At 38.7% G+C, this 21,267-nt stretch overlaps 1 protein-coding gene across 1 annotated transcript in view; it reads left to right on the forward strand.

The window, feature by feature from the left end:
• st6gal2a (ST6 beta-galactosamide alpha-2,6-sialyltranferase 2a) overlaps positions 1 to 21,267 on the forward strand; it is a 96,108-nt gene that overhangs the window by 30,963 nt on the left and 43,878 nt on the right. Inside the window, exons 2-3 of the mRNA XM_038289626.1 lie at positions 19,228 to 19,291; positions 19,373 to 20,413. Of these exons, the coding sequence (XP_038145554.1) occupies positions 19,459 to 20,413 (955 nt within the window). The 5' untranslated portion in view covers positions 19,228 to 19,291; positions 19,373 to 19,458. The remainder of the gene's footprint in view (positions 1 to 19,227; positions 19,292 to 19,372; positions 20,414 to 21,267) is intronic.

A 21,267-nucleotide genomic window follows, 5' to 3' on the forward strand; every position in this document is an offset into this window, starting at 1 on the left:
GAGCAGCAGGAATAACACAAAAAATTTGATGTGTTTACCCTAATCCAAAAATTTGTGTTGCTTGGTTTAGTGCACTAGTTGGTGCGGTAAACTGGTTGGTTTGGTATACTAAATCACACAAGTTTGTATTCTTGCCATGTAAACCAGGCATTGAGAACAATACATGGTTTCTAGACTGTACAATACAATGCTATGTCCCTGATATCCCCTCATTGCTCCAAAGAAGACAGCACAGAGTTGTGATCCTCATAGCAAGAAGAGTCACCAGAGCCTGTAGCAAAAGCTTAAGAATTACAATCATAGCCAGAATGTGTGATTAAAGTAAATGTAACTAGTTTTCTGCAGCCATTCTGTAATCTTGCTGCACTCAAATGCAGAAAATATGTTAACATTGAAAACCTTGACATTTCTGCCTCTTTTTTTAACTATTGCAACAGCAGTTGGATAATTAAGTTCTGAGCAGTTGTCTTGAAAATGCTCTCGATAAGGTTTGGCTTTGATCTTGGACCTTCTCCTTCAAACTGTTGGTCTTGACTTCCTCTCTGGTTTGAAAGTCATCACTAAAATATGATTATTGATATCAAAGAAATCGCAATGATTTTGAAGGATACATTATAGGTACTTTGTACTTACAATTGATCCTGTTTTTATCCTTATTAGACTGATTAGTAGTACTACGTAGCAAGCAAAAAGAAACAAAGCTGGTTTGGTTAGTTTTTCCATCAACACTACAAGGGAGGTTACCTTACAGCCATAAAACTGTCCAAGTCTGTTATTAAACTCTTATTGTGTAATAGGACAATCAGTTTGTCATCATCAGACAAAACCGTGTGATAGGTTGTTAAATAAGCAAACCATATCCGCATTGGAAAGGAATGTTTGGTTTGCTTCTCGTTTCAGACGATGTTTTGTGATAAGAGATCTCACCATTTAGAGGGAGAGAACAATGCACAAGGAACTACTGGGGACATGAACCACGCCTTTTAGAGGAAAAACACTTGAATGTAAAGTAAATAAAGGTTGCAAAGAAAAAAAAAAAAAATCGTATCCGGCTTATTCTGCCAGGGTTATTGTTGGGTCAGTGCCAGACTGTTAGCGAAAGAGGGGGGTACACCCTGGACAGGTCACCAGTCTGTCCCAGGGCAACACAAAGATGCACAACTATGGACACACTCACACTTAAGGAGAATTTAGAGAAGCCAGTCAACCTAACAGTCATGCTTTTGGACTGTGGGAAGAAGCCGGAGTACCCGGAGAGAACCCAAGCAGGTAGAGGAAGAACATGCAAACTAAATGCAGAACAGCCGGGAATCGAACCCAGAACCTCCTTACAAGGCGATTTCCCTACTTCTCCACCGTGAAGCCCATACAATTAAAAAGACAGAAGGAACATCTAGGAAGTAAATAACATGAATTTAAGAAACCCGAAAGTGCCATAAATAAATTGCAAGAAAATACTTCATAAATTTAGGGAAGTTAAATGTTTTAGGGAAGCGGCAATTTATTGGCATGATTGAATTTTTTATTTTTGGACCTTGCCGGGATAGTTTGTAAGTATCTGCCTGAAGTGCTGCAAGGGGGATTAGTTAAAAAACCCAGCTTTACTTCCTCACATATAACACACTTACATGCATTAGGACTTAATATTTTTATAAGGTTTCTATTTGATCCAAAAAAAGGCTGGGTTGGAATTTAGTGTCCAGAAATGATAAAGATAGGACTTTATTTTTAGAATGAGCCCTTTACTTTTCATTTATCTGATTATCTTACTTGTTCTGTATTATGTTTTTTATATATACATATATATATCTACGCAATGTGAATTATTGATAATAATTATACATTGTTAGTATTAAAATTAAAGTCTTTGAACCTTTTTATGTTATGCTTTGTTTTTTGTTTCTTTCTGTCAGCATGAAGTTGCTTCAACATTTTCTGAGCCAAAGCAGAGAGTCGAACACAGAACCGCTGTAGCTTGATACTCTTTCAAAGTGGCTCTGATTAAGGTATTCAGAACATGGCTGTTCTCTCACTGGTTTTTCAGCAGGGCAGCATGAAGGGAATTTTCTCAGAGATGGGGAGCGGCTCTAGCTTTGAGGTCTGTACCTTCAACTGAACAGTGAGAATATTGGAGGAGGCTGAAGCAGAATACGCAGGGACTGGGATATTACAGTTTATTTTCTAGTCTCATGGCCCTTAAGAGGTGTTTATGGCAGCATGTAATTCTGTTTAAGGGAAGATTCATGGAAATGTTTATCCTTTAGTGTGAAGGGTAGAGCATCCTCCACAGTCAATGAAAACATGTCAAAATGTGTTTAGAAGAATCAATAAAAATTATATCTTATTTCTGTGCCATAATGTTTTTTCGTTTGTTTCTTTTGTAGAAGAGTAATATAATTTTAAGAAATCGTTTTGTTTTTTTTACTACTTTTACCAGAAAACATATTTGATGGCATCGTTTGCAATTTAACTGCAACTTTTTTCCACTTTACTTCAAGCTCCATGACAAACGCAGAGGAGCTTTTATTTTATAATCCATGATGTCCTGTTCTCGTGCAGCATAAATATGTAATAAACTGAGAACCACATTGTTCAGCAACTTTATTCCAGTTTGGGCTTTACATGTCCCTTATGAAAATATGACAATAACAGGGAGAATATTTCTATTGATAAAGGTTAGATAAAATTTTTTATTTTTTTTGCTCCATCTGGTTTAAATTCTGTATAAAATCTTCTATAAGGAAGTTTTTGCTGTCAGTTCATTATTCGATTAATCAAAAAAAATAAAAAATTTAAAGAATAATCATTGCATCAATAGATGCAGCCCCAATTTTTAGCACTACTCAACTAAAAGGTTTGATGTTTTTATATATTCATTTTGTCTATTAAAATATAAATTTATAGTTAAGAGTTTTTTGTATAGCTTTATTGGGTATATCATTATGTGTGAGCGGTTTCTGCTGTCATGAATGTTGTAGAAAAATAAGAATAAAATCACTTACTGCGAATATCCATTTTGTTTTAAAACAACAACAATTCAACTGTAAAAGTTTTTCTGTTTTGATTTTAATAACAGATAAAGGCATTCACAGAAACCATGCATTTATTGCTAGCTCAAGGCTGGGTGAATCCTACAAAAGAAAAAAAATACTAAGAACAGAACAAAGAAAAACAACAGATGTATGGCTTTGCTGGGCATTTCTAATAATTTTGCTCTTTGACAAAAATGTCTTTGAAAGTGCCGGCAGTTTTTGTCGATTATCTCCCAGGTGGTTCAGTATAGCAGACCATCTGGTGCGTCAGGTTAATTGCTTGTTGCATACGCGTAAAATTATTATGCTGGTTGGTAAACAGAGAAAAAAATTATTATGGGCCAGATGTTAAAGTTGTGTCTGTGTAAACAGCAAGACACTTCATCTTTAGATATCTACATAAACAGGTATATATTTTAGTGGGAGTCATAAAAAGCATTTCATTATCCTGCCGATGTAATTTAACAACTGCAACGTTGCTGCCCTTTTTATGAATTGACATTATCTGTGTTTCTTTATTTTGGAGACACTAGCATCAGCATCTCAGCCAATAGTTCACTGCTGCGTTATTTAAAGCCAACAGCAGGAAAGGAAATGAGGCTAACAGGCATGTGAAGTCCCCAAACACTTGAAGATGCATTAGTCAGCCTCGTAAATTTTGGCTGGAGAAATGCATGTTTGCACTTTTTTTGTGCAGACAACCACAGAAAGTTTTGGTCATTAAAAAACCTGTTAAGTAAATCAAACCCAGAACTGGCCAGGTTAAAGCACAGAGATGCAAAGGTTGTGCAGTGCAAAATGTATCATGTGTAGTAGATACCCCTGAGTCATGGGGTTTATGATTTCCAAAAAAGCTGCTTGAAATCCTTCTACCCTACAAGGCAAGGCCAGACATTAAAAACGTTTGCGGGTTCTGGTGATTGGTCAATTATTTCTGTAACAATAAATGATTCAATGAGCTGGAGAGGAGCAAATATGTAAAGACAAGTCAGCAGATTGTGTTAGTTTCCGTACAGATAAATGGAAGTCCTTACTCTGTGATCTGGGCGTTTTCTGAAAGATTCACACAGCATAGTCCTGCCACTGGGGGATTTATAAAAAATGCATTCAAGGTTTGCAGAAAAATCCATTTTTTTTTTCTTTTTTACAAACAAGTGTCTAAATAGTGAATAGTGTGAGAAATTATGATAGTTCATGTTTGCAGTTAAATGGTTAATAAATACATACATATTTTGTGTCCTTTCAGTCAGTATGACTCTGTCTCAGATTTGTCAAAGTTTTTACACTAGGATTCCCTGCCTGGCGCAACCAGGTCCCAGTCAAAGACTTAAACCACTTCACTTTAGGGAATCCAATAAGTAAATACATAGTAAATAAAATATCTAATAAATAATATAATTGGTAACGACCTCTGTCGTGAACAAATACCCTAAACTTACTTGATTGAAGGTGCAACTAAACCTAAAATAAAAGCACAACCCCCACCCCCAGACCAATGTTGAAAAAACTTTGTTCCCCGGATGTTGGAATACCAGGTAGAACAAAGGTTTAGTGATCATCCAGCTTATGAGAGTGGCCATATGTAATTACTGGAAATTTCACTTCCCACAAGTGGAAAACTTATTAAGTCACTCTGACCTCCCAGACACAAGATCAGAGGTGAATCAACTCAGCATCATATCTGAATGTGGGGCTGTTCTGTAGACATGTAAAAAATTCCACTGCAGCAGTTTCAATCAATAGTAGGAAGGCAAGTTTTAGGGAAGATGTTGCAGAATTAAACAAATTCCTATAAAATGCCAAACTTTACCAAAACATTATTGATTCAATGGCAAATTCTAGCAATCAAATTAGAAAAGATGCGCCAAGAGCTTCCTTATGTGTGAGTGTAGAACTTGTATTTTTAGTTTTTGAAATCAAAATGTATATATTTCCATTCATTTATTTGTATATATTTTCAGTCTACAAAAGTTACAAACAACTTGGTGCTTGGATTTACAATTGGAATTATATTAAACCTATATTGCGACTGAATTTTTATTTTGATTCTCCTTTTTACAATTGTGGAAATGATTTCCTTCAGGGTTTAGGTATTTTCATGACCTTGAAAGCTATATTTTACAGTCCATTGATGGAGGACTGAACTGTATCATTTGTGGGGAAAGAGTGCACAAGTATGCTTGTATGCATGAATTTGTTTGTGTACTAACTGCAACTCTCTCTTTCCTTCTGTGAGGAAGCAAACCCACTAAGCCTCACCTAAAGGGCTGGAGTGAGAAAACTTTTGTTAAATGTAATAATGTATGTACAAAATTTGGAGCCTCTGGAATTTGAAAGTTGTTTTTTTGTTGTTGTTGTTGTTAAATTGTGATTATGTTGCAATTAATTGCTCAGCCCTAGCTAAGATCCAGAAGTTTATTTCTACTTCTGTCTGGGTTTCCCCATAACACTTCTCTTTTATATGTCAAACCTATGCTCATTATATTATGTAACCAGGGAGGAAAGAGTGAGAAGTGTAAAAAAAATACATACACCACAATTATTGTTGAGTCACTTTCCTGGCTACTGGCTACTTTAGCCACGCAGGGTAAACTTTATATAGATTTTGATGTGTTGGTTTTGTAAACAACATTCATTATTAGATATGTATTATTTTAAACCCCCTGAAACTGTGCAGACTTTTTTAAAGCCAGAAGACTCATGACTGGGTTGGATTTTCAGGTCTTGTATCTAATATTATGATTAATGGATGATAACTTGTCTGTCTGTCTACCAGAACTGCCAAGTGTTGAATGTTGGTCTGACCCAGATCTCAGAAGGATGATTCAGGGGGCTGTATTTCAGTAGAAAAAAAAAAGAATATATACAACCAGGGAAACTGACTTTAATGTCTTTTCCAGCCGACATCAGCTCTTGCAAAAACATTTACTACCCTGGGTATTTGAAACAGCCAGCAAAATGGTACAGTAGCTTGCAAATATAGCACTTAAAAAGGTTTGAGACTTTTGCCACGTTACAAACATTAACATATTTCTGGGATTCTATGTAATGAACCAATACAAAATAAGAGATGATTATAATGTGTAAGCAAGAACACACATAAGAACTGACTAATTTCTGTTGAAATATCTGATTGGAAAGTGTTTTTGTATTCAGCTCCCTTTTGAACATTTGTTGCAGAACCACCAATTGCTGCAGTTGCAGCTGGTTTTGATGAATGTCTGCAAGCTTTGCAAATCAAAAAACTCAACAAGCATCCAAATACAGCAGTTTTAATGCAGTTTCAGTTGGATTCAGATTTAGTCTTCGAAGGAGCCATTTCAACAGCTAAATATCCTTTAAAGGCCGGGTCACACCGGCTGCGTATCACTTTTTAATCTCCAATCCGATCTTTTTCCCTATCACCCCGACTGCGTATAGAGAGGCCTAGACTGCGCTGGATGAGCGGATCTGTGCAGACTTTTTTTTTTCCCCTTCTGTCTCTGTGCCACACGAATTAATACAACTTCCCCAATTTGACTTGGACAGATTATTAATAGTTATTAAAATTAACTGAATAAAAAGAAAAAAACACTGGCTCAGCTATAAAGCAAATTCCCACTTAATGAGTCTGTACAGTGTCTAAAATCTGAGCAGACAGAGAATCTTTTTATGCCTATATTTTAAACATAGCAGGAACTACCACTAAATAAAAGAAAAACAGCAGTAAAGGCTGTGCAATGGTTTATATGCTGATTGAGGCAGTGGGAAGTAATTCTTAGGAGATCTGATTTTTTTTTTTTTTAAGATAACCTGCATGTTTTTATTTTCTGTGAAAAAAGTAAAATAGGATCACTATTTTACTTTATCTCTTTTCTGTTCTGAAGTTTGTCAAATCTTTTTTCCTCAAGATTGATAAGCTGCATTTCTACCGTCCCTAGTTGTTTTTGCAAGGCTCAAAGAGGATCACTTTTCCTGTACTTTAAAAAAAAAAAATTATTCATTGTTTATGTGCAGTCCTGCCTGCTTTATGTTTGCTGTGTGACTTCAAACCTGACTTTTTTCAGGTGTGATTGACGTATTTTTTTTTTTTTGTATTTTCCCCCAAATCGGTTGTGTTTTAATTTGTAACGGCGCCTCTCTTCCTGTCAGACCCATGAAATTACCACTGAATTGCTACGTAGTCTGATTAAAATAGACCTAGGGTCTATCTCAGTTGGACCTATGCCAGCCCTCTTGCAGAAAACTGGGTCAGGTTTGTTCATCCCCATCGAATCTCGACGAGTGCTAAACCCCACGACCTCGTCCGACACAATTTTCTGTCGTATCGGAGCAAAATCTGATTCGGTGTGTTCATGGCTTAATCTTAATCATTCTATTCCATGATGGGATTGGCATTTTCAGGGTGGTGTGTTGCAATTTTTATTAGCCTGTCAGGCAGTCTTAATCTAATCTCACCAGGGCTTTCATTTCTCAAAGGTTGTGTGGGATGCATACTAAAACTGCTCCCCAGAAGTAAAAAATGGTGCATGCAAAAGCTATTTCAGATTTATCAAACCATGCATACGCAAAATCTCCTTGATAACTCACACCTATGTGCAAAAGTTGTCCCTTCACCCAATCAGTTTGCAGAATGTCCCTACTTTCCCAAAACAGATTGGAGGAGAGCCAGCCCGGATTGATAGACCTAAACCAAGAGTCCTTCACATTGTTAATCTACGGTAGTGTTGTCTGAAGCCTGTATTGTTTAGATGGACATTCATGTTGTGGTTAAGTTTACAGCTGTGCAACACTCTTGTAACACCAGGACATCCAGAATTCTGACACTACTACAATGACTACTGGCAGCCAGTTTGACAGGTTTTATTTTGTTATTTTGAAAGAAGACAAACAGGAAATGGGAATATACAGACAAGGAAGGCATGTGACAAAGCTAGGCCAGGACTCCAAATTGCGATGGCTGCATGGAGAACCAAAGTCTCTGTACTACCGCCAACCCAACAGGTGACATTCTGCTCAATGCAATGCAAGATTAGAGATGTCATCAACAAAAATGGCGTTATTGTGCAATATTATACCATTATAATTATGTAGACCTAATATTGCAGTCTAAAAATATTATTTTATCAAAGCGTGCAATGTTGTTATAATTATTATTAATAGTCAAACATTGAAATATTGAAAACAAAACTGAAAACTGAACAAACCCCACCACACAAATTAAACACAAACTTACTTCTTTGACTAATGGTGTACTAAATTTGCTTTTAGAAGAAACATAACAGTCAAAGACTTTAGAAATACTTCAAAACATTTCTAAATGTTGACCTTAACCCTGGCCAGAATGAAGCAGCCCAGACTCTAATAGTGAGTCCAAAGTAGTCATGTTAGTCACCCAAAAGACGATAGGGCAAACATATGTTAAAGGTTTGGATAACTAGATTATAATTTGAGTGTTATAATAAACGTGTTATAAAATAATAAAGAACAGCGATCAAATAATCTATATCTATACAGCAGACATGTTCACAAGTCATTTTTTGCAAGTCCAAGTCAAGTCTCAAGTCTTGAGAGCTCAAGTTCAAGTCAAGTCTCAAGTCTTGAGAAGGCCTGTCGCAATAGTCAATTAATCGCACAAAAAATTCTAATCACTTGATTAATTTAAAAAAGTGCAATAATTTTCGTGCTTGCTTGTTTCTCCTTGTGTTTTCATCTCCGTCACTGAGACGGTATAGCTTAAAGGTCGCTATTATATCTATGGAATTATCATTATCTTGAACAGCTAAATGAAAAATACAATTAAAAAAAGCACACGCAAAATTTTTTTCCAGATAAATTTTGCATTTTCTTGCAGTATTTACCTGACATTTGAGGTTACAACTTTTTCTAGTTTTAGCGGTAAATGTCTGCTCTTTTATTGAAAATGAGGACTGTGGAAAAAAAAACAATCACAATCCTGCCGTCCACGTACTGTTGCGTCAGTGACGTCAGTGTGTTGCACAGGGAAAAATATGATTTATGGTTTTCTTTCATTTTAATGTTAGTTTTATGCTTTGCATGTTTGGAGAGGAAGATATGATTTGTTTTTCTTTGTATTTTCTTCTTGAGCTTTGCATGTTTTGATGTTTCTTTTTTATATGATTGTTTTCCTTTATTTTAGACTTTTGAATTTTTCCTGCATGTTGGGTTGCTTGTTTTGGTTTGTTTTTCCCTTGTGACAATCCATGCGCACTGGACTGAAGTACTGTAGTTGTCTGAGGAGGCGGAGTGCATTAATTGCGCTGCGTAATTGTTGCGCTTAGGTGTGAGCAAGGGCTGATTAAAGCCGACATAAAAGGAGTCTGAAGGAAAGGAGAAGGAGAACGGAATCTGCAGGTGACAGAGACGGACGCGCTGCCGGGGGAGATGCAGGCGGGATCCGTGCGCACAGATGGCCCAGTAAGGAGTATTAGGGCAGAGGAGGAACCTCGCCTGTAACTCGAGTCCCCATCTCTGCTATACAGTAACACCCCAATCAGCTTAGTGATTGTGGATCCATAAAACTCGTCTCAGTACACTGTCACAAATGGGAAAAGATCCATTTCAGTATTTTAGTTTTGTCATTCCACTTGTTGAATACTTGTACACTTCTAGGGCTGGGTACCGAGCTTCGGTTCTTTTATGGTACCGACCGAAATGCTTCGGTTCTACAGAGTATCGAAACATGCCTCGTCTTTTGGTACCAAGTTTCGGTGATTGGCTGTAACCCTTAACGTGATTGCGTCATCCAGGAAAAATACACAGGTGGTCACGCCTACAGCCAGGGTTCATGTGTATCTGTTGTAAACTAAGTGCAGCGTCGTGGAACCGCTTTAAAATGCCCCCCAGGTCAAAAGTGCGGCTTCACTTTATTAAGACTGATGCCAATAGTGCGCAATGCAATACATCGTGCACGGAAACAATTTAAGAGCAGAAAGTTTCCCGGTGTTTGACTTAAAGAAGAGCGGACCGCAGCCAGCGCGACCATCCTCCTCTCAGCAGCCCGTGGGCAGAGCAAAGCCAAAGCGGAGTGAATCATGCTGCTTTAAAACTGGACGCAGCAGGAGCAGCAAAATCGCGTCTGCTGCTTCCTTTTTGCTGCTTGTACCAGTTTCTGACACGCGGCTGAAGAAGCTTTGCTGCTCTGGCTGCGCGGTCGAAAAGTGGCTCTGACGCGCGTTGGGCGGAGCTACTCTATCCTTTATTTGCCTTGCAGCTATATTTGCTGTGATCAGTGGGAATAAAGTAGTTTTATTATGTTTTTAAGTGGGGAAAATCCACCTGAAACTTAATCAGTGCAGTCAGTTCATCCTGCCTTCCAATATTTCTGTCTGAGCCGCTCAGACCCCCACATACCAGCGGTGCGCTGTCAATAGGATCCCATTCAACGGGCTTGTTTGTCAGACATAGTAATTTTTCTAAAGGAAAACTGCAAAGTAAAAAGGTCCTCACAATGTAACAGTGAATATTAGACACTGATTTTTTTTTTTCTTATGTAAGAGGAAAAATGTAAATGGAAAAATCAGAGCTTAAAATAAAACTCAAGATTTGTACTTTTTTATGTTTTGTAATTTTCTTTTTCTTTGAATTGATATTATAAAACTGGTATTGAAAAAAGTATCGTTCAGGAACCGGTATCGAAGTGAAGGCATTGGTATTGGTACCGGAACCGAAAATTTTTGAACAATACCCAGCCCTATACATTTCACAACTATTCCTTGTTCCCAAGTGTAAATGTAATTTTGATAGAATGTTGGTTGCTAGGCAATAATATGTTTTCTATCAACCATTGGGAAAAGAATTACAATGCAGGTGTTGAAATCATCAAAATGAAAGTTGTGAAAGGTAAGATGGTAAGGTAAAATTAATACAATCTCTTTTTTGTTTTTATATTTTATTTTAAAGTAAGAGAATGAAGACATAAAGACTAAAACACAAGATTAATGTAACTGAAGTTATTTCACTTTAAAATCAGAAAACTGTCAAGCTGCCTCAGGAAGAATACCAAGGCTTATCCATACCATTTACTAGGCAGAATATAAATAGTATGATACATCTTTCCTTCCACATCACCTGTAACTGGTGAAACCAAGCAATGTGAGTCAGTTTTTGGCAGCAGCAGCTGTTTTTGGTTAGGTTTGCTGCCATAATCTGTCCCTTCAGAGAAGTTTTTCTGTCAAACGCCTGATCTACTAAGTAAATTTATAAACCAGTCTAATTGTTTTTTCTCTCCAGGTTTCTTTAAACTGATGTTGGTATTTCTTTTGAATCTTTATGTACTAACGACTTGCAAACACCCATCTTTTTCCTGAAATTTCAACACTATTTGTATAAATTTTTCCAATAGGCTCCCTTTGTTTTGCTGCCAAGTCATTCAGTTACCAGTTGATGTCTGGCAGCATCGTCTTTCCATGCTTGCATTTTTGTTGTTTCTCTACCAGAGTAGCTCCGCTCTCCACCTCCATCTTTCCATCTGTGCTGCACACCAATTGCTGGCTGCTGCTCTCTGAAACAGGGGAGGCTCAATGGTGTTAATTAAATCCAAACGTCACATATTATATTAACAAATGTCGAAACGCATAAATCACATTACTACAACATGTGAAAATAGCTTTTGTGAAGTGCTCCAGAAACCATGGCAATATTAAAGATCATGATGAAGGTTCTTAGTGTATGATCATTTGCTCTGGACTTATGAGGAAAACCTTCTTTCTGTCTTGCAACTGTCAGTCAAAAATCTTTTAGCATGTTTGCCAATCTGCATCAATTAGCCATCCCCTGGTCCAGAGCCAACCCTGCTCCATAGACCCTCTAAGAGGTTTAGCCTCACTGCAAATGACATATTTTGGTGCTCTGTCCAATCGGGGCTCTACCTCAAAAGACCAAGACTCAACATGGATTTCTTATAGACGCTGGCGTCCTACTGCTCCAGAGCAGATGGGAGTTTAGTGTATATTAATTTCATTTTAATGACTACATTTCTAAAGTTTGACTATGCATATTTTACCAATAATTTTACAAAATTCATCGGGGAAGTTTTTGTCTCCTTAGTACTCAATGAGACATTGCCACTGCCGCACATAACTGTAAGTGTAACTGTAACGCACATCTTGCTACTCGGATGCACTGTAGTTCATGCCTCCAGGTGCACGCACCATTGGGGTGCTTTGGAGCAGTGATGCACACGGATAATTGCTTGTTCTGAACACTGCTCCAAGGCAGCTATGTTTTTTGTGGCTTGTCTCTTGCTTTTTTTTTTGCTTTTTTTCTTCATGAGAATGGTGGTATTCCATGGTGGGAAATACCACATTTTACACTTACATACTTTTGCCACTATTTTGTTAAGACATGTTGAACTAATACACTGCAGTTTACTGAGATTTGTGCAAAAAGGCTGGTTGCCTCTGGGGGCAAAGTGGAGTTTTCTATAACACTTTCAAAATTAGGTAGTTGTTTTAAATTGTTTATTTAAAAAGGCTTTTCACATATCCTAAGTTCTTTATCATATATTGTGAGGAACCAATTAATGGCAGACAGTCAGGACCAAAAAAATAAAGACCAAAAAGAGGGGTTTTATTTAACCAACAAAGAACAAAGTTGAATAAATCAACTAGTAAAAGATAACACTAACTCAGAGCTCATCAATAAAACAAAAGATGAAAGTTAAGTAGAACCTAATAAACCTACAAAGACACTTAATGAGGGGTTAAACACACAAAAACTTACTGAAACAAATTCTAAGATGTAGTATGAGGCAATATGTAAGTCTCAATTCTGGCATACTACTCCTCATTTCTCACTTCTTGAGCCTGGAGTAGATTCTCCTAAGGGAACTAAGAAAAAAAATATTAATTAATTAATTAAATTAAACCTAAACCCTTTTTTAATCTGTAAATTAAAACCTGTAAATACAAAAGTAAAATATAAGTGAAGTGAAATGGGCCGTTTTGTGTGGCACGCATTGTGATTGTGTGTATATCTACGTTCATGCTCTAACTAGAATAACTACACATTTGCAGATGCGCTTCCTTACATACAGTACCTTCTACTCAAACATTACTTCCAACAACAGTGTTCTTGTTTTCAATCAGTTTGATTCAGGGTTTTTGTATTAAATGCCAGAATTGTGACAGGGATATGTACATCTTTTTAGATTTGTACTCTCTTCATATTGAGGCATTATTTTTGCATTAAGATTACTGTGCTTTTTAGCAGTCTGGGAAATCCTAAATAAGGGATGGGGAACTCATGTCCTTAAGAACCATTGTCTTCCAATAAAATGTTTTCTTGGTCCAGCACACTTGCATCAAATGTCTGAATTACATCCTCAGTTTGCCGGTTCTCCAGAGTGCTGTAATCATCTAATTATTCCATTGAGGTGTGTTGAAGCAGGGAAAAAAATAAGTGTCAGGACACTGACCCTCGATGACTTGAAAATGACTTGATGGGCGGACAAATGCTGAAAAGCCAGTCGAACAGGAAGAAGCTAGTAGTTTAAGAAAAAAAAATACAGTACAATGTAATGCAGTGTTGAAGGAAACGCTATCAACTAGTGACTTTTTCTATCTGTATGTACCAGATGTAACCATTCAGCCACAGTCATATGCTTTTGTACAGAAAGTTGGCTTGCATAAGTTCCCGTCCACTATTTTCTTTCTCCCATACTGTTACCGCTCCCTCTGGCCCAGTTGCTCCTTGCTGTTTTTCTCTCTTTGAGTCCAGGGTCAACATGATGAGGCTCGGTCATAAATGAGAGCCTGGAAAAGAGTTTGGAAAGGGGCCAGACTACAGGGCCACCTGAGATCACTGCTGCTCTCAACAGGACTCATTGGCTACAGAGACAGGAAGCTGTAATTAGGACTGGAGGAGGTTTAGCACTCTCATGCTCTACTCTTCTCTACTCCTCTCTGTCTCTCTCTCTTTCTGTTAACAAAAACATTCAAGCATTAAGAGACCAAAACTCATAATAACATGCGGTTGAGAGAATTGTAGCCCGCAGATCTGAGGCAATTTAATGCTTCATTTATTTACCTTAGCTGTTGTGTGTTTCACACAATCCGTCTAAAACATTGTGTACAAGAATATTGTCAGACATGTTAGAAGAAAGCTATTCAGATGATAATGTTTGTTAGTAATTATTTGAGTTTCACTACAAAATGAAGAATAAAACAAAATGTCATGCTCTGCTTTGACGCTTTGTAAATAACAACCTTACTAAAGCACTGGACCACCTTCTGCTTAAAAAAATAATAGCAACACATCAAAAAAAAAGGAAATTTTTGTTAGGTTTTGTAATCAGACATGCAAAGAATGATTTTGGTTTGTCGTCATGATATAAGTGAGAACTGGATAAACCACTAATAGGAAATTAGATATTGTTGATACCAGTAGATGTGTGTTACTTTTTAATGTTTATTGTTCTGCAACGCATTTTATTCAGTAAAATGAAAATTTATTTAGTCTTTTTTGTGTTAAAACTATTTGTTTATTTAGAAAGATTGTTTGTTATAAAACTAAAAAAAACTAGGAAATACTTAAGAAGTGGGAGGGGGGAAGGGATACATGTTTTGTGTCCATTATGTTTAAAAAAGGAATAAGTTAAAAAAAACATTAAGTGTATTTGCATGGATTGTTCTTAATGAAGGACTGATCGGAATAAAAATGCAATACGTAAACAAGTCAACTGAAATATTGTGATGAATTTCAGCTCCATCTGAATAAAAATGTGTTCCGAACAAGAAGGGAAGTTAATGCAGATCCTTAATGTGAATAGTGTGCATCCAAACACTTGATTGGGGAAAACCGACCTGACATGGCATGGTATGTGGAGGAAGGAGCAGCAGCGTTGGGCTGCACAGGTCTTATATTTGAATTTTTAATTTCCCTCATTCTGTACCACAGGAACACAATTGGCATCAGTTGCTTAGCCTCTTGTTAAATTATGGAAAGTAATGCCTTTACCACTTTTGGAACCTTTTCTTAAAGCCATGTTTGTTTGCAACAGATCTGCGTTTATTTTGGGAAACATGACAACTCAAAGTTGATCTATTCTTAATAAAGCCGTTTTTTTAAAAAGACCTGCCCTCTCTACTTAAGAAAAAAAAAAATGCACTTGCACAACCATGCACCCCCTCCCGTGAAGGACCGCCTACTAAATGCGTGTGAGAGCATGCACGAGCCCATTTCTCCTTGAGGAGGTGCGGGGACGCAATAAGACGGTCGCTTGGATGGAACTCATCTCACCCATATTTACATTTAAAACGTTTTCCCGCTAATAAGACTACTGGAACATTAAAAATATTATAACCTGCTTGTGTGTGTGTATGTGCTGCAGTGGAGACTTGGACGTGTTTGCAGGGTAAATGAGGATCTGTGGCAACTTTATAACTACGTATTATGCAAATTACAAAACACATAAACTTATCTTCCCTAGAAAGTTGCAATGTAGAGTTAGATAACTTTTACTAGTTATGTGAATTGGATTTCTCAAAATAGCATGCCAAACTTTACCTGTCGAAACTGAGTAGAAACTTTACATGGTATCAGTGGGAAGCGTGACCTGTCCTTTCAGTGTACGCCATTACCTAAAAGAATCTCCCAAAAACACTCTGGTCATGTTTTTCTCTTCTGAGGCCTTTCTTTTCTTCTCATAGACTTTGTAGATGCTTTTTCTCTTACGACTCTCTGCCATTTTCAAAGAACCACGGTGAGAAAGGCAAGCTTCAATGACTGTCTGAAACCGTAGCTCACCACATATACACGCCTTAAAGTGCGAATGCCTATAAAAAAATAGCTATCAGGACGAACACGTAGGAAGGCCTTATAGAAACCTATCACCAGAATGATTGACAATTAGGAGGACCACTTATTTAGGTGATGCACCTGGAAAAAGAATATCGTCCACTATACCCTTAAACCTACAGTGAGGTATTAAAAAAATAAAAGGGCTTGTGCATGGGCAATATATATAAAAAATGCTTTTATTTATACATTGATTGGGGTTATTAATAATACACTAATTTTAAATTAAAATAAATGAATTCATTTGAATTTTTGAGGGCAGTATGACAGCCTTCAACAAGCCAAAATGTGTGAGTTGGCCTGCTGCCATTGATGTATTCAGTCATTTTAATCCGAATTTCATCCAGTATATTCCAAGTTAAATTCAGAATATCATTCAAAATATTCACTTTTAATTTAATATTTTCAAAATATCATTCAATATATTCTATTTCTATTCATTATATTTACTCTCATGCCAATATATATACAAACAGGGGCTGCTTCAGTTCCAGAAAGACTTACCGTATTTTCACGACTATAAGGCGCACTTAAACGTCTTTTTTTTCCCTCAAAATGTGCGGTGCGCCCTATGTGTGTTGTAACTGCGACTTTTGAGACCACCTCATTGAGGAGATGATGAAAGAGTGGCTGAATGTAAGGAGACCAGGTGTTTTTTTTTCCACTCATCACCATTAATCTGTAACTCCATGCGTGCCCATCTCACAGCTGATGTGAAAAACATGGGGAAACAAATTAACGCTGTGCTCGCTGTTCAACCGCTCGACATCGGTGTGAACCGGACCCAGCAGGTGCAACAGAAGCAGCGAGTTTACATGCAAAGTCAATGGTTGACGCGCGTATAGGTGCAGCAAAAGGTCCCGCAGCGCGTTTTGGTGCAGCACGTCGGGAGCGTTTAGGCATCTGACGCACCGCCAACGCGCTGCTGCTGCTCGACATGGAAAAATTGAAGTTTTGCTGCTGGACGCGCCGCATCAACCAATCAGAGAAGCTGATCTGGGAGCTGACAGCGAGACAGTACTGCACTCTGATGACATATGATATTAACGCAAATGAAAAGGCTGGTTGGATGCGTGGCTGAGACAGGTGTATGTGAGAAGACTAGGTGGTTTTTTCCACGCATCACCATCGCTGCATGCCCATCTCACAGCCGATGTGAAAAAAAGATGAATCAAATGAACGCTGTGCTCGCCGTTATCCCGGGGGGTCTGACAAAGGAACTTCCACCGCTCGACATCGGTGTGAAGCGGCCGTTCACAGTAAGGCTGCGAGCGGCGTGGGAGCGATGGATGACAGACTGAGACCACAGTTTCATGATAAATGGAAGGCAGCGCCGGGCAAGTTACGCCACCGTTTGCGGATGGATTGTAGATGGACTGTGTCTGCTGGCTCTGTTGTTCAAGCTTTCGCAAAAGCCGGCATTATTTCTGAGGAGCTGCGCTGACTCTGACAGCGAAGAAGGGGAAATTGGCATGTCTGATTTAGCGCAGCTGTTTTATTCAGAGGAATGCTGAGGATAACAGAGGATGATGACTTTGATGGGTTTGATTAATACTTTGTAATAAATACATGAATAAAGCACAATCATACTCAGGTTTGCTCCCGCTCTATTTTTCTACCTGAAAACTTAATTCAACAGCAGCCTGTGGGCGCGTCTCCTCCTCTTCAGCGCGGTGGCTGGCAGGTGTTTTTTCATCTAAATAATCTAAATCTTGCAGCTATTTGCTGTGATCAGTGGGAATAAAGTAGTTTTAATATGTTTTTAAGTGAGAAAGGCCACCTGAAAACTTAATAATTGCAGTCAGTTCATCCAGATTATCTATTTCTGTCGGAGGCGCTCAGACCCCCACATACCAGCGGTGCGCTGACAGGAGAAATCCCTTCGTTCACCGCGGCTGCTGGCAGGTGTTTTTCATCTAAATAATTTTAGCTGCAGGCACCAGGATACCGGTAATAAAAGCGAACATATTCCGTCGGCAGGTTTCAGGATTTTAAGTTAATTTAGGAGTGATCACAGCGCTGTGTCATCTGCGATGTGTCTGTCTCACGGCCAGCTGCCAGGTTTGATTAATACTTTGTAATAAATACATGAATAAAGCACAGTCATACTCAGTTTTGCCCCCGCTGTATTTTTAAATAGGCAGTAGAGGTATTTAAAGGTAGTAGAGGACATGCACCTGTATATAAAAAACGCGCCCTATAGTCCGGTGCGCCTTATGTGTGTGTTAAATACAGAAATGGGACACATAACTGAGAGTGCGCCTTTTAGTCCGGTGCGCCTTATGGTCGTGAAAATACGGTAATTAATTTTGCTGTCTACAGGATTCTTCTGAAAGATGTCAAGCCGCTTGGGATATAAAAATAGTTTAACCCACGAAAATGTCACTTTCAAATGACAAAAATAACTAAATGAAGGTTTTGTGCTGATGCTACATTTGATAAAAATAAATAATTAATTGTGGTTCAGTTGCAACAAATTATGTTCATAGGGTGATCGGTTAGTGCACTAAGTTGGTTCAAATAGGTTGTTTACCCTCAAGAAATTAAATCTTTTGAAAAAATTTGGAGAGTTATATTTTTGTTTTTTGGAAAATTTAATTTAATCTAAAAAAAAAACATCCTATTTGAAAGCATCTTTATGGGTTACTGAGGATATACAGCCACAGACGAGTCATCTGGGTATATCTTATTTTGCCTGGTAACCTGCGGTTGGATGTGGCTGGTGAGGCTTTGGATTCCTGTAAGATGAGGTTTGCTGCTCAATATATTGAGCTTGTGGCTCATCTAAGTGATGATTGGGACCTTGGGAGTTGGTCAGATGAGTGGCTTTCACTTCTTTTTTTCTTTTTTTTTTTGTTGTTCCTGGCCCTCCTGCGGTTAAAACAGGGCTTACTGTCCCAGTTGTGTATAGGGAAAAGTGGGCATTGCTTTAAAGGTATGAACGGCGCCCCTTCCACCACTTCGTTGCATTAAGTTTATCAGTAGTTTTAACTTGACCCTGCCACAAAAGAATGTTATTGGAAGCTTGGTAAACCATATTATAAACCTGAAAAGGAATGTTATTCAATTAGCAATTCTGTTGGTGTGGAGCCAGAACCAGAACCATCCACCAGCTCCAAAGTGAACAGTCAGGGTCATGGATGTGTTGGAAATATTTCAAATTGTGCTTGAGGCTCCTCTTAATCATTGCTGTAGTTCCTATTTAGTTAAACACAGCCCGATTTAAGCTGTAAAGATTGGTTGGTGCTTGTAAGTTTTGACAAATGCCCCTTGTTGAGTGTGACATAATCAAATACTTTTTTGAAGGCAGGTTTTTCCTAGAAACTGTGAATCACGTCTCTGAATACAGACCTATGCCTTTTTTTTTGACTCAAACTGTTTCCAATCCTCTCCTTAGGGTCCTGTTTGTAACGGACACAAAACAGACGCATGGGTAGGAAGAAATAAAGGCACCAGCTCAGGTGAGTGTTTAACATCTCCACTGTAACTGTCCACACGTTTCCCTACACCATGGAGCAGTAACTTTGATGTTTGTTTTACAGGCCATCCTGCTCCTCTCTGGACTAAGTCCTGACTGTTGGCTTAGGTGGTGGGCCAGCAAGACTGGTGTCTATGTGAGCGAGAGGGTATGAAGTCCAGCATGAAGCAGTGGCGTAGGCTGTTGTTGGTGGCCATGCTGGCCTGGGTTCTCGTCTTTCTTGCTCTTCTCTCCTACTTCCTGGATGCTCGTGTGGATGAGCCTCTGACCTCTGCTGGCTCTTTACTCTCCCAGCATCCTGACACTAGGCGGTTGACCTCCATACAAACCTCCAATCAGCAGCTGGCCATCTTTGCTTTAAGACCTGAACCAGCTTTGCAGTTAACTACAACATATCTCAGAAACAAGCCAGGACCAGAACCTTCCACCAGCTCCATACCCTCTGACACCAGCATGGAGGTAAGCCAGAGCCCTTACGGTAGTCAGGAAGTAAATCGCCAGGACTACCTGGACCCGCAAAGCCTGGCTGCCTGGTCCTCCTTTGGGACAGAGAATGTGGGGTCCAATTCAGACCCTGCAGTTCAGAGTCGTGAAAGAATTTACCGGAACCTTGACAGTACCACTCAATACCATGGGGGTGAGGATGAAGAAGATGGTAGAGAAAATGAAGGAAAAAATATTAGGACTGCAGTCGATGGAAGAACTGGTGGAGAGTCCTCTGATTTGGAAGATTACTATTTCTCCAAATCTGCCTCTGTGGTGCAGCGGCTGTGGAAAGGCAGAGCATCTGCTGGCATGCTGAGTCCACGACTGCAGCGTGCCATGAAAGACTACATGAGTGCCAACAAACATCATGTTTCCTACAACGGACTTCGGAAAGGATCTCAGAGTGCAAAAGAACTACTGTGTCAAATGAAAGCCCAGGGTCAGCTAAAGACTGTGGATGGACTGGAGGAGCCCTTCTCTTCTCTTGGCTGGGCTGACTTTGTACCGTCCCATCCCTTGGATCACCTGAACAAACAACTGAACAAGAGTAACTTTAAAAGCTGTGCAGTGGTCACCTCTGCGGGCGCCATCCTGCGCTCCGGACTAGGCAAGGAAATTGGTGAGTAAAGCGACTTAATGCCCGGTTCATGTTTATAATTTGTCAGATGCCACTCATCCTTGTGCTACATTGACATAAACGCATTTAACTGAAACATCAGGAGAGGAATAATTTTACAGGTGAAACACCCTTCAGTTGGTAGCTAAAAGAAGTTTATGTTCCGGTTATTAGCCTTAGGAATAATGCAACCTTTTAACACCTTATTTACCTCTTATTATCTTAGGTGTCAAGTAGGTGACCCTCTGATAGGTGACATTATACAGTAGTAGCCATTCACAATTTCCCCACTTCCCTTGATGGGTCCTTGGCTAGTCTCCTACAATTCCCTTTTACTGAATGTCATGATTTGTGGACATTAAAATCTAAATAGAAGCGTTATCTCCTGGTCAGACCCTGTAATTCAGTGAAAGGGTGGAGTCAGACTAAAAAAATATGTACACCCATGAGAAGGCCAGTGGCTGGAAGTTGGAGACGATTTTGCTGCCATTCGGCTGGTTTTTGACTGGGAAAGGCCATTTTGAATTGCTGCTACTATAGTTGGTATTCGAATGATAGGCAGCAGAATCAAATTTTGATCTGTGTTTTATTGTTTGCAGAGAGTGTTAGTTGATTCTAGATGGCAGTGACAAATGAAGGATTCACATGTATTACAGTTGATTGGGCATGGGTGCTGAATAGCAGGTATGAACTGGACATTTGGTTGATGATTAAAGGACTATCTACCCCTTAATTAAACCTGTTTTGCTAATAAACTGTATAAATAGATGTCGTTTAGTGCCATCTACATTTCCTGGACATTAGTTTTACATTTTACTGCACATGTGTTGAAATCCTGCCTTGGCGCCTTCCCCAGG

This window comes from Cyprinodon tularosa, unplaced genomic scaffold (assembly GCF_016077235.1).
Source record: "Cyprinodon tularosa strain WSP-4 unplaced genomic scaffold, ASM1607723v1 ctg270, whole genome shotgun sequence".
Taxonomy (NCBI): domain Eukaryota; kingdom Metazoa; phylum Chordata; class Actinopteri; order Cyprinodontiformes; family Cyprinodontidae; genus Cyprinodon; species Cyprinodon tularosa.